This window comes from Amphibalanus amphitrite, unplaced genomic scaffold (assembly GCF_019059575.1).
Source record: "Amphibalanus amphitrite isolate SeventyFive unplaced genomic scaffold, NRLGWU_Aamphi_draft 000886F_arrow, whole genome shotgun sequence".
In the NCBI taxonomy this organism is placed as follows: Eukaryota; Metazoa; Arthropoda; class Thecostraca; order Balanomorpha; family Balanidae; genus Amphibalanus; species Amphibalanus amphitrite.
The window spans coordinates 53,037-67,003 of NW_024882380.1; the positions used below are offsets into that span (position 1 = coordinate 53,037).

The 13,967-nt window shown below is 48.6% G+C and overlaps 1 protein-coding gene across 1 annotated transcript in view; it reads left to right on the top strand.

Annotated features, from left to right (window-relative positions):
* The window catches only part of LOC122367647 (adenosine receptor A2b-like), a 36,543-nt gene extending 29,645 nt beyond the window's left edge, over positions 1 to 6,898 (top strand). The window contains exons 3-5 of the mRNA XM_043340957.1: positions 1,817 to 2,022; positions 4,747 to 4,926; positions 5,339 to 6,898. Coding sequence (XP_043196892.1) covers positions 1,817 to 2,022; positions 4,747 to 4,926; positions 5,339 to 5,926 — 974 coding nt within the window. The 3' untranslated portion in view covers positions 5,927 to 6,898. The remainder of the gene's footprint in view (positions 1 to 1,816; positions 2,023 to 4,746; positions 4,927 to 5,338) is intronic.
* The last annotated feature ends 7,069 nt before the right edge of the window (positions 6,899 to 13,967 follow it).

Sequence of the window (13,967 nt, forward strand, 5' to 3'; positions counted from 1 at the left end):
TCAATTTTACACATGGTGTGCAAGTTTGAACCTCCTACCTTTTAAGGTCAGGTCACCAGGTCACTTTGAATGACCCAACCTCAAGTCACTTTTTTGCAACTTTGTCACCGTGCCAGAGCTACAGTAGATGTCGGAGGCCTTTGAAAGTCGCAGGATGTTATAAGGTCATTAGTAGCTACAATTTGTATATCTCGGAATTTTGATATCGGTGACCTAAGGTCAGGTCAATTTCGCGACCTCCCCATTATAAGTCAATGGGGGGAAAATCAACTCCCTGTTTTTACCACTAAAACGGGTCGGAATGGCCCCATATACCATACATGACTTCATATACGATCAACCTTCACTACCTTGAGGTCTGTTTTGCTGTTGGGCAGCTGTGAGGTCATGTGACGTCATCAAAGGTCACCAAAGGTTTTTGGCCAATAACTCCGTACAGGAACAAAATACAGCCGCGTGGATGGTCTCATTGTGTTCAGCTCGTCAAGACGCATCGAATGATATACATGATGACCTCGAGGTCACGTGACCTGAGGTCAACCTTTGACCTTGACCTTTCGAGGTCAACATATATATCATTCGATGCGGATTGACGAGAGGATCACGATGATGCCCTTAGTTTGTTCCTATCTTGAGTAATTCGAAAGTTATTCGAGAAAAACTCTCTCCATATCTAGCGCCGCCATTTTGACTTTTTCGACCCCTGTGACGTCATCTTTGACCTGACCTGAAAATGACCTTTGTAAAAATTGTAGATCTTGACCGTGCGTATCCGATGCCGTTTACCGCTTGTCGCTATCTTGCTTCGTTCTCGAGATCTCAGGGGGGGCGGTCATCCGCCCCCCCCCCCCCGTCGGTGCGAAGTTGGCGCAGACCCCCGTCGGTGCGCGGGTTAACAAACATTTTCCATTTTCTCTCCAATGTAATGAATCCGCTGCATATTATTACGAGCGAGCGAGCGCAGCGAGCGAAGTGAGTCTTTTCAATATAACGGAAAAATCTCAGTATGAGCGGCCCGGCCCGGCCCGGCCTGTAACGCTTTTGAGAGGCTTATATCTCAGCAACCGCTGGACCGATTGGCCTGCGGTCTTTTTTGTTGGGTAGCCCCATCCCTTCTACCCCGTAATTGACTACTTGTGATACATCTCAGTGACCGTCGTGGCACGTGCCACGTGAAAAGTCAAGGGTGTTCAAGCTGTTTTGCAAAAGTAGTGATTTTGAGAGGCTCATATCTCAGCAGCCGCTTGGGCGATTGACTTGCGGTAATTTTTATAGGGTAGCAGCATCCCTTCTACCCAAAATAGGATACTCTCGATGCATGTGGGTCACCCCCAGTGCACGTGCAAAATACAACAATAAGAGGTGCCAAATTTGTTCCCATTTCAGTAACTCGGTAATTACTGGGGCGATTTCGCTGAAACTTGGCATACATGTAGGCACCCACCAGGCAATGCATTCCCATGTGTTGCGGTTAGGGTGCTACTGCACGTGCGCACGTGCAGGGGGCGTTTCCAGATCTCGAGAACGGCTGGGCCGATTGCGCTCAAATTTGGTACACGGTTGGGGACCAGTTAGTAGGGTGCCGTGCAAAAGTCATTTTGGACCCCGTTTGCACGTGCGCACGTGCAGAATGCCGCTTCCAGATCTCAGGAACGGCTGGGCCGATTGCGTTCAAATTTGGCACACCGCTAGCGACCAGTTAGAAGGGTGCTTTGCGCAAGCCCGTTGGAAGCACCCTCTCGCCCTTCCGCACGTGCAGGGCTCACTATCTCGCTCGCTCGTTCTTCGCCCAAAAGGCGTTTTACTGGTGTTACAGGTATTATAATCGGCTGCTGGGTGCTGGGAGCCGTGGTCGGACTGCTCCCAGTTATGGGCTGGAACGCCGGCCCCTACCCGTCCTGTCTCTTCACACGAGTCATGGACTACGACTACCTCGTGTTCCTCTACTTCGCCACCATCGTCTTCCCCGGCCTCGTGATGGCCGTATTCTACATCCGCATCTACATAGTCGTCGTCAAACAGGTGGGTAAGACGACGGACGGATACCAGAACACCCAGGATAGACAGGACACCGGCCGGGCGCGGCGGCTTGGGAACTGGCAGGGTAGGCAACCCGCACTACATACCGGCTCGGCGGTACAGTCTACGCGCCAGGTTAACTAGAAATCGGGCTGCATGATCGGTGAGGGCTGGCGTTGTCGTCATTGAAGCCGATTGAATAAAAAGGGATATACATGTATTTGCTTATAGGTCTCCTTATATCAGCTCAAATATAAATGCTTCTTGAACGTACTGCTTCAACACTTACAAATCTCTTTAGACGGTTTTATTTTTCGATGCGCCACCAGGCGTCAATGCTGTTATGTGCTGATGTCTGAACTCTGATGTAAACAAAAATGAGTATTTTGCGACAATGCTTCCCAAGGAGAATTTTCGGAAATTCTCTTCAGAAATCTTCGCTACCCTTACCTTGTGATGTTAAATCAAACCTGAAATCACTTCCTCTTACTAACCGCAAATCCGCCATCATTCCGTCTGATTGTGTCCGAAGCACGTGTTTTCCGTTCCGTCTCGGGCGGGCGGTGCCGGCAGCGTGTCGGCCCGCTAAAATTATGGCTGTTTGGCCACGCCGACACCAGCGCCGAGACGGGCGGTGGTAATGCCCTATATCTACCGCCTCCGAGACCGCGTTATAATCGATGAATATATTAGCGTGGCAGTCTATCGACGTAGCAGGGGGTGGAGTGTCGGTGACTCGGCCACGGACAGTCGGTGGCCGTGGCCGCTGTCTGCTCTCGGGGTAGGCCCGGTGGGGTCAGTCGGTCCCACCGGGACTCGCTGCCGACCCGCCGCGATTGCCGCCCGCCCGAGAAGCCGGCCAGAGCCGCGCTGTTATCGCGGTCTCTAATGAATACCCCGGAGAGCGTCCCGTGCACACACCGGGGACATGGGCGGCACGCTGATTATCTGCCGTCTCCGGCCTTCTCGTGGAGAACCGACGGACAAACAGGCGGACAAACAGGCGGAGAAAACTGCGCATCACACTTGTTGACAGCCACATGTGGACCTGCAGGCTGCATTGTAGGCAGCAGTAGCTGTGACATTGAAACGTATTGCAGTTGATACTATCTTGGATTTTCACAGCCCCAGTTCTTATTTCATTTCATTCTCACCAACAATGTGGCTGCTCTTTGACCACATGCCTAGGCATCCACCTCACATGAAAACATGAGCTCTAGGAACTTGTCAAGCTGAACTTTCCATCAAAGCCAGCTTGTATAAAAGCCTCACATTTCTTACGAAGAGCCAGCCCACACATATCCGTTTACCATGACTGAAGAGGTATTGCGCAGCGGAGACCGGGCACTCCCGGCACCAGTCCTGGGACCACACATAATTGGCCATCGTCGTCCGGGCGCACAGTGTCGCCGCCGTTTGTGCGCCGGGAGAAAAACAACCGGCTGCCGCCGTCACTGCGCACTGGCGCGGGGCGGCACCGGAAAATAGCCGCCAGTGACGGCCGACCAGGCCCCTCCCGGGACGAGCGCTGACGGCTGACGTCATAAGGGGGCAGCATACAGGTCACACCGGATGTGGGTCCTTCAGCGGCCGTGTCTATTTTTTTGCGAGTAATTTTGGCAAGAATAAAAATGTGTTAGTAGCATTTCATACTGGCGAGACATGGTATGCAAGTTATAAGGGTTATAAGAATTAATGCTATACGTGGTGAACTGGTTATGTTGCCTGTCAAATTCCAAACACGTAGCATAATTGTACTCTGTCGCCTCACGTAAGCCATCGCCCACCTTGTGCGCTGCGCCTGAGTGCCAGCCGTCAATTTTGAACCAAATACCTATAATTTTGCCGAGCATATTTTTTATTATAAATTTGCCGAGCAGGTTGCGTGAGGAGCGCACAAAGGGACGTGTTGGACTCAATGGACTAAAATGACTATGTTGGGGAGCGATCAGGTGATAGGTAATGAGTCCCGACACTGGAACAGCAATGATGCAGCTCATAGACGCACCAATAATGCGTATTCAGATTTATAGCAAGCTCCGCGCTGCAATTGCAGTAGGTAATTATTTCTCTAGCGTCTCAAACACGGAAGGACGGGCAAAGGTGGGCTGGCATAAAATATTTGCCTATGCATTTTCTGATGCGACATTCGCAAGGGGCGCGGGAACTACTTTCAGACTGGGGGGGGGGGGCACTATAATACAGATCAACCTAGGGTCCTACCCCAAATCAAGTTTTCTCATCGGTTTTAGGACACTTATTTTTCATCCCTTGGCTTTTTCAACAAAAAAAGAAAACATTTGCAAAAAAAGTACGGTATTACGTCTCAAAGTTGTGGGGGCACCGCCCCCACGGCCCCTGAGGTGGGGGGGGGGGGGCAAGCTGCCCCCACTGCCCCCCGGTTACCGCGCTTATGACATTCGCACTTTCATTGCAAAATTGATGCAACTCCATTACCAAAAAGAAAAGAAAGGAAAGGCGCAGCCAGTGGGTACCTGCTGGCGAATTATATACCTAACTGTATTGTCGTATAGCATTTCAATTATTTTGACAATAATAAAAACCTCTAGCTTAACTCTCTAGCTCACGTATGCATCCTGAATTCACTGTCGCATAAATACCGATCCGATGCCCCACCTGCTGCTGCACGTAATAAAGCATTGGTGAGCACATCTTTTCGCTTGGACAGCGACCATCAAATGACCTGTGATGTGTCCGTGCCTTCAGGTACGCAGCATGTCGTTTTTCTCCCACCTACCGGAGAGCGCCCGGGAGAGCAGCTGCTACCGTAACTGCGCCGGCGGCCAGGTGGCTCGCAAGGAGGTCAAGGCAGCCAAAAACCTCTCCATCATCGTGCTGTTCTTCATGGTCTGCTGGTTCCCGCTCTACACCATCAACTGCATCAACGTAAGTAATCACAGGCTCGTGTGTGGGTAGAAAGTAAGATGTAAGTGCGCGATAACCCGTGGTAAGCAGTAACGTAGCCTGATTCGCAGATTGTCGGAAAATTCGGTTCTTTTTACCATGCTTTATAGCTTAAAGCCCTGGGATTTGCTGAGGTGCTAAGCGTGAGCTTCCCCAAACGTTCAAAAACTTACTTCACACCTCCTCCGAAAAATAAGGACTATATATATATATATATATATATATATATATATATATATATATATATATATATATATATATATATATATATATATATATATATATATATATATATATATATATATATATATATCAGAGAGGTAGCCGTTTCGAACGCGTCTTACTTTTGTACATACATAGATGAGTGCTGATTGACTGTGTTTGCCTGCCACAGGCGTTCTGTCCGGACTGTAACATCCCGCTGCAGCTGACCAACTTCACCATCATCTTGTCGCACGCCAACTCGGCCCTGAACCCGCTGCTGTACGCCTACAACCTCAAGGACTTCCGCCGGGCCATGTACAGTTTAGTGTGCGTCCGACTGCTGGGCTGCACCGCCGCCGAGCCGGCCGACTGGCTGCGCGCCAAAATTGTCGCCGAACAGGAGGCGCTCCGTCTGCACCGGCAGAGGGCGGGCCGCACGCGCACTCAGTCGGCACCGCTGCCGCGGCCTGTTGAGCTGCTACAGCCACCGCCAGCCGGATACGACCGACAGCTGCCGCTCAACCCTGCCCTGCTGACGGCGAGACCGGCTGGCCGGCCGCCGACACTAGCGACATCTGAACATACAGACCGGCGTGTGGCAGCGCCACCTTTGGGCCGAGAGGCGGCGCTGCTGTCGGCGCCGGCCGTACCGCGGCGGAGGGCACGGTCCGCCGGGGAGGTGGCGAGACCGGCTCGTTCCTACCGCTGGCCGCTCGACCAAGGCTCCATGCGGCAGCGACCGCGCAGCCGCCTGCGCTTCAAGAGCTCTGACAGCTAACGGGTGCGCTGTATGTAGCGGTGGTGGCTCGCTAGACCTGGCTGGCCCAGGACAGTGATCTGTGAACTGTTCGGTAGAACCGGCCATGGCCAGCCTGTGAGCTGACTTACGTGTTTCAATGCTCCAGATGGGTCAATAGCGAGGTGGGGACAGCAATATCATAAACTGAACTCGGAGTGACATGATCAATAGCAAATCCAAGCGCACAAATGTGAGAATCAGAGATCTGGTTGACCCTCGTGCCGGCACATCAGATGTGAGGTCGCTTTTTTGTGAGTCTTTGAATATATCTCAGGCATAAACATCGATATAAATGCATCCCTAGTCAATGAAGTATTGCCACTATACGACACACGATATACGATAGTGATGCCTGCTGTCAGGCAAGAGAACGAGACATATTCGCTTCAAACAAAGTTGAAGTGTGTTGTTTGATTTCATTCCACTTTGTTCAGGTTCTCTAAGTATTCCGTTTAAAGGTAGGTGATAGCAAGCATGGCGTAGAAATAATGATTAGAGCTGACATTAGGCACATAGCAGTGGCCAGTGAGATTTGTAACTGACATGGTGTCAATATTTGTGTTTTTAGTGTTGCACTAGGGTTACCCGCGTGCTCCGCAACGCGAAGAAGGGTTATTTTTGACCCGTGGGTATTGGGTTGGTCTGTGTCGGTTTGGTTGGTATCCATTTCGTTCGATTGCTTTTTGACGGCCAAGCATTTTGTAATAAAACAAAAAGATACATCGCATCGAGGTGCCCGTATCGTATTATCATGCGTTCTACTTAAGAATGATTCGAAAACTGGCGTGAAGTCTTTTGAGGGCCATCGATGATTTTCGGTAAAAATGGCTATGTAGTGGTTTGAAACATTTGCATTTTTTAGAATATTGTTGCTTGTCATGCAAAAATGTTGGGTGTATCTTGGACAAAATTGAATGCTCTTTCAAACGGTACCAGTTTCAATTGCGAAACATATCAGGTTATGCAGCAAAACCAGTGTGAATAATAAAGTTGCACATCATCGACAAACACCATTTTCTTCAGCGATTTGTACCACCTTGGCGTCGCTCAATTAGCTATTCACAATTTTCCCATTAGAGGCGGTACATTTATCTTGCCAACAGACGTTGTTCCAACTCGCTCAGTTTAACGATCACCTAAAAATAAAATCAATTCTAAAATTCGTCAAAAACCGCAATTTTTTCAACAAAAGTACCCTCACGGGTGCACGTGGCACGTGCCATCCTCTGCATTGCACACCATTCAATAGCCCGTTCAATTCTGTACCCGATGCTGTTTTCCCCGTGTCAATCGGGCGCCCGGTTGCCGAAATATTGCACGGGGACCGGACTCGTGTCGGGCAAATTTAGCCGTTTTCGCCCGATTTTGCACGCTGATTTATACATGTAAAGTCTATGACGCGAATTTGCACTTTTTGAGCACGCGCCACGCGCTCCCTATCAACCCGATCGAGGTCAGACCCCTCAAAGGCACGTCGCGCATCCTTGATCTATAAGTTGTGCAAATTTCACCGCGCTAGGTGCAACGGTCTGGCCTGTAGTCCACGCAAAGCACCACCAAGTCGGGACCTCGGTAACGGACAGACGCACCCTCCTCAAATAGTAATATAGACAAGCGGCTGCGCCACTTGCTTTGCTGCGTGGTAGGAAAAAAAACTGCGGCACCAGCCAATTTGCTTTCGAATGGTGTTTGATTCATGTCGATGTGTCGTCTAGAAGCATAGATATGGACGGAAATGTGAAGAGAATTTAAAAAAGAACTGTTCTGAGGGCGTTGTTGGATGAAATTTGGGTGATACGGGGTCAAGACGGGTCAAAGGGGTCAGCCCCGGTCACTTTGGGTCAGGCCAGGTCACATAGGTCACCTCTCGTCCGCTGGGATCAGCCCGGGCCACTGTTCTGCTTTTGTCTCCACCACTACCCCTACCCCTACCACTACCCCTACCACTACCCCTACCCTACCACTACCCCTACCCCTACCCCTACCACTACCCCTACCACTACCCCTACCACTACCCCTACCACTACCCCTACCCCTACCCCTACCCCTACCCCTACCACTACATCTACCCCTACCACTACTACTACCCATACTCCTACCCCTACCACTACCCCTACCCCTACTACTACTCCTACCACTACCCCTACCCCTACCAACACCGCTGGGTCATGTCAGGTCACAGAATAATTCGTGCCATTCTATTGCCCTTACTCGATTTTGTCGGAAATGGCGCTTTGTGGCAAATGTGGCGCATTGCGGCAAATGCAGCGCATCTGTACCTGTTGTTTGAGCATGCACCCTTGCACCAAATTGTACCCTTATCGGGCCATATTTGACAAAACTGTGCGAGCTGCGGCAAAAATGGCGCCCTGTGACCAATGTGACGCATTGCGGCAAACGCGGTTCATTTGTACAATCTTATCACAAACTGTACCCATTTAGCAACAATCAACACATTTTTTCGCCACCATTTATCAAAATCAATAATTTCACCATCCTTCAATGCGAGGCACCCGCCACCGATCGGCATGCATTTAGTCCACAAAGTTTGTCGACCCCGGCTCTCAATGAAGATCTACGAACCGATCAAAATTTCATTGGCGTTCTTCCAGCGCGCCCCACGCGCGAACCGTGCACCCCAGCGAGTCGAAACCTAGAAAAGGCGTTGACCCGCTCTGTCACCTAGAAGGTGTGTAAATTTCAACCCCCTACGATATACCGTCTGCCCTGTAGGCCGGCTAAATTGAACCCACTACACGGCGTGGCGGACAAACAGACAGACAGACAGATGGATCCTGTTCAAATAGTAAGTTAGACAAGCGGCTGCGCCACTTGCTTTGCTGCGTGGTAGGAAAAAATTGAGGCACCAGTCAATTTGCTTTCGAATGGTGTTTGATTCATGTCGATGTGTCGTCTAGAAGCATAGATATGGACGGAAATGTGAAGATAATTTAAAAAAGAACTGTTCTGAGGGCGTTGTTGGATGAAATTTGGGTGATACGGGGTCAAGACGGGTCAAAGGGGTCAGCCCCGGTCGCTTTGGGTCAGGCCAGGTCACATGGTCACCTCTCGTCCGCTGGGATCAGCCCGGGCCACTGTTCTGCTTTTGCCTTCACCACTACCCCTACCACTACCCCTACCCCTACCCCTACCCCTACCCCTACCCCTACCCATACCACTACCCCTACCACTGCATCTACCACTACCACTACCCCTACCCGTCCCCTACCACTACTACTACCCATACTCCTACCCCTACCACTACCCCTACCACTACCCCTACTACTACCCCTACTACTACCCCTACCACTACCCCTACTACTACTCCTACCACTACCCCTACCCCTACCACTACCCCTACCACTACACTACCCCTACCACTACCCCTACCACTACCCCTGCCCCTACCCCTACCAACACCGCTGGGTCATGTCAGGTCACAGAATAATTCGTGCCATTCCATTGCCCTTACTCGATTTTGTCGGAAATGGCGCTTTGTGGCAAATGTGGCGCATTGCGGCAAATGCGGCGCATCTGTACCTGTTGTTTGAGCATGCATCTTGACACCAAATTGCACCCATATCGGACTATATTTGACAAAACTGTGCGATTTGCGGCAAAAATGACGCCCTGAGATAATTGTGGCGCATTGCGGCAAACGCGGTGCATTTGTAAACTCGTATCACAAACTGTTCCTCTGTATATTGATGGAGACAAGTAGAAAAACACGGAAAAACACATGCACTATTTGTTCCGTGTTTTTCTACAAACTGTTCCTATTGAACGAAAATCAACACATTCTTTCGCCACCATTTATCAAAACCAATTTCACCATCCGCCAATGCGAGGCACCCGCCACCGATCGGCATGCATTTAGTCCACAAAGTTTGTCGACCCCGGCTCTCAATGAAGATCTACGAACCGATCAAAATTTCATTGGCGTTCTTCCAGCGCGCCCCACGCGCGAACCGTGCACCCCAGCGAGTCGGAACCTAGAAAAGGCGCTGACCCGCTCTGTCACCTATAAGGTGTGCAAATTTCAACCCCCTACGATATACCGTCTGCCCTGTAGGCCGGCTAAATTGAACCCACTACACGGCGTGGCGGACAAACAGACAGACAGACAGATGGATCCTGTTCAAATAGTAATATAGATGTCGTCGTATCGAGCTTCCGAGCGTATGGCTCTCCTTGACTGGACAATAAATGCCTCTTGTCGTATGTAAGGGTAATGGAGGTCCGAGGTAATCATACCAAGTATGTACATTGGTTTGCAAGACAGCCGCGTCAAAATGACATTAATTCGCCCTTTTATTTTGCATCTTAACGACACAACTAAACCAGTAAAACGCCTTTCGGGGCGACCAACGGGGCGAGCGAGAGGGTGGGCCTTGCAACGTACGAAATTGCGAGGGGGTACCTCCAACTGACTTGTGCACGGCACCCTACTAACCGGTCTCTAGCGATGTGCCAAATTTGAGGCCCAGCCATTCTCGAGATCTGGAAGCGGCACCCTGCACATGCGCACGTGCAAAATGGGTCCCAACTGACCCTTGAACGGCACCCTACTAAACGGTCCCTAACCATGTACCGAATTTCAGCGCTTCAGTTGTTCTCGAGACCTGGAATCGACCCCTGCACGTGCGCACGTGCAGCAGCACCCCAACAGTGGTACATGGATATGCATTGCCTGGTGGGTGCCTGCTGCCTACCCACATGCCAACTGTCAGCGCAATCGGCCCAGTACATAGTTACCGAGATATTGCAATTGTTACGAAACTGACACCTCTTCGTTTTGCACGTGGCACGTCACGTGCATAAGGGGTCGCCCACATGCATCGGGAATAGTTCAATGCTTGGACGGTAGAAGGAATGAAGCTACCGCACAAAAATTACCGCATGCAAATAGGTCAAGTGGCTGCGGAGATACAAGCTTCGCAAAAGCCTGACCACCGCTCATTCTCAGAAATTTCCGTTAACCCTCGCCCGCACATGGGGGGGGGGGGGTGGTTGTCACCCCCCAGGTAGTCTTTCTGCTCTGCACTCAACATTTTTAGAGCTAGAAGGCTCATTTTTCGCATAGCTGCTCCTCTATCCTTTTTTGATGTCCACTGAAAATTTCAAGTTTCTGTGGTTATTGGTTTCGGAGATATGACCTTGCTTTTCAGGTCATGTCATGACCCAAATGGCCAATTCTCGACATCTTGTGTCGGCTATGGGCCTTGTGAGCTTTTGACACCTTGATTTCGGCCTTTTTTACCAGTCTTACCCCCACCTATCATGGAACATGTTGTTCGACGATGTAGGTACAGATGTCAAGGTCAAGGTCAAGGTCAACCTAGGTCATCTAAGATAATTGCGTTTTAGGCAAGCGGAATTTACTTTTTGTGAAGTTTTTTGACTGCATTTTTGGTAAAAGCTTCTCAGATCATGATTTCATGTAGGGGAGATCCGTGTAAGACGCCCAGGGTCGGTAAGAGGCCTCATCGCTTTTTTTACCAAACCAATAATGTTATTTATTTTTTTAATGTTCTTGTAAAGCAGAAGCCCTCTTGAAACAACAACTCACGAAACCTGAGGTATCAGGTGCGTCGCAGCGACTTTTGGTAAGCCTGTTTCTGTTTTTGCCCCTTTACTTGCTAGATATATGCATCTTTATCACCCTTATATATCTGAAAAAACAATGGCTATCAAATGCAATCTTTTCTCATCGAAATTGTCACATGTTAGCTTCAGAATAGACCATGTTCTGGTGCGCTGCAAATGTCTCACAAACCATAAATATTGTGGACGTTAAAACACTGTATTTTTTTAAGAGGCCCTCCCTTCGAGGATGATAAAACGCCCCCCGATAAAAAACGCCCCTGATGCTAAAACGCCTGCACCTGCGGCAGGCGTGGCATTCTTTTTTCAAGGAGTTTGTTTTTGTTTCTTTTCTTAGAGGTAATAGGTACAATTTTCGTTGGTCATCAGCGTTTGGTTGTGCTAGTTTTCGCATTGTTCGAGCGCTTTGGAAGTGTTTTTGGTTTCGGTAACACCATATTTGCTTAGCTTTTCGAAATAAAAGGCCTTGCAGCTGTGTTCGCAAAAAGTCTTTTACAAGTCGACCTGACTTTTAAAACGCCCGAGGGGGGGGGGCGTCTTACCATACCCATAGTGTAAGAGGCCCTTTTGCAACTTTTTCCAAAATGTTAAAGTTTACGGTTTGTGTACCCCCTAGATTCATTTTGAATGCAAATATGTATGGGAAAATGATGCATGCTCACAGCGCATGCACACGTTAGCTCTTAAATATTATCAGTTGTCTAAAAATAGCAACTGAGCTTAAGGGGGGGCCTCCTGCACCACTCTCCCCTAATATGGACACATAAACAATCGGTGCACACATCAGTACCTATACACACAGACACACACAGACATACAAACACATATCATTGACCTTGACCTAACTTGACCTGAAATGACCTCAGCAGCAAAAACCTGGTCGGGTAGTGTGACAAAGAGGTTCTAGCTGGCTTGGCACCAGAAAACGGCATCGTCATCCGTATATGCTCAGCAGCGCACTTGATATCCAACGGTGACCCAAAACAGCAACATTTTTTTAGTTTGACGCCACCTTTTTACCAACGCCACCTTCTGCACGTGTCGCTACGTGGCCCAGAAGCCGAGTTAGGAAGGGGGTGTTCAGTGTTCCCCCCCCCCAGCAGACGTGGAAATCCAGGACCCCCAGCGGGGCAGGGGTTAATAAAGGAAATATAGGTATCACTTTAAACATGAAGTTTTGAACTGGAATAGCAGTTTTGTAGCATGAGCAGAGACTAGCACGAATCAGGAGCTTTTACGCCCCAACGATCACCCATAACGAAGACATTCCATTTCTCGTTCGGAAAAGAGTACCTTTAGAGTAATGTCATACCTTGTAGAAGAATGCCAAGAAAGCAGCCACCTGTCGCAGAGGCTAAGCTCAGCCAATCTGCATGCAGTTGTTTTTGAACAAGACAGTATTATTGGTTAACTAATATTATTCATAAGCTTCCGCGCCACCACTAGGTAGGTATTTAGCCTCCACAATTGACGCAATATAGTTCTTAAAAATTTCTCTTGTAAATATTAATCATTTTCTTTTCCGATTATTTTGAGTATCAAAAATCATTAAACTGGTACTTAAGGGAAAGCGGTACTAATTTAGTACCGCTTTCCCTGTAATACCTATGTTGGTATAGGTACGTTTAAAACGTACCTATACCAACATATTACATACCTATCTATTTTTGCTTGGGACATCAACACTTCGTTCGGCAGCCGCTAAAAATGTATTATATTACAGTGAACGCATCGACACTCAGAGATGCGCACACTGAGCAGAGATGAATAAAACTCAAAAGCTGTCACCTATTACGCGATGTCTAGCTGTCACCAACTTTTATACAAGTCATCTTGAAACAGTAGGTAACATATTGTTTGCCGTTTTCTCATCACCTTTGTAGACCTAAAAAATGAAAAGGAGGCTAGAATGTTAGAAAGAAACTGACCTTTCAAATTTCGTCCTCTGGGCATTACAACGCATCACCACATTTTGCAGAGCAACAACAAAAAAAAAATAATCACTATCGCTGCATAAATTAACTTACCTAGGTCTGATCGACTTCCTAGCTCGTCCTGGCTTTCTGATCCACTTTGACTTCAATCAAAACTCACGAAAGGATCGTTAGTTGTCAGTGATTCACTTGCCTTTGCCTCAGTATAGTCAGAACCAATTAAGCTTCCGCGCCACCACTAGGTAGGTATTTAGCCTCCACAATTGACGCAATATAGTTCTTAAAAATTTCTCTTGTAAATATTAATCATTTTCTTTTCCGATTATTTTGAGTATCAAAAATCATTAAACTGGTACTTAAGGGAAAGCGGTACTAATTTAGTACCGCTTTCCCTGTAATACCTATGTTGGTATAGGTACGTTTAAAACGTACCTATACCAACATATTACATACCTATCTATTTTTGCTTGGGACATCAACAC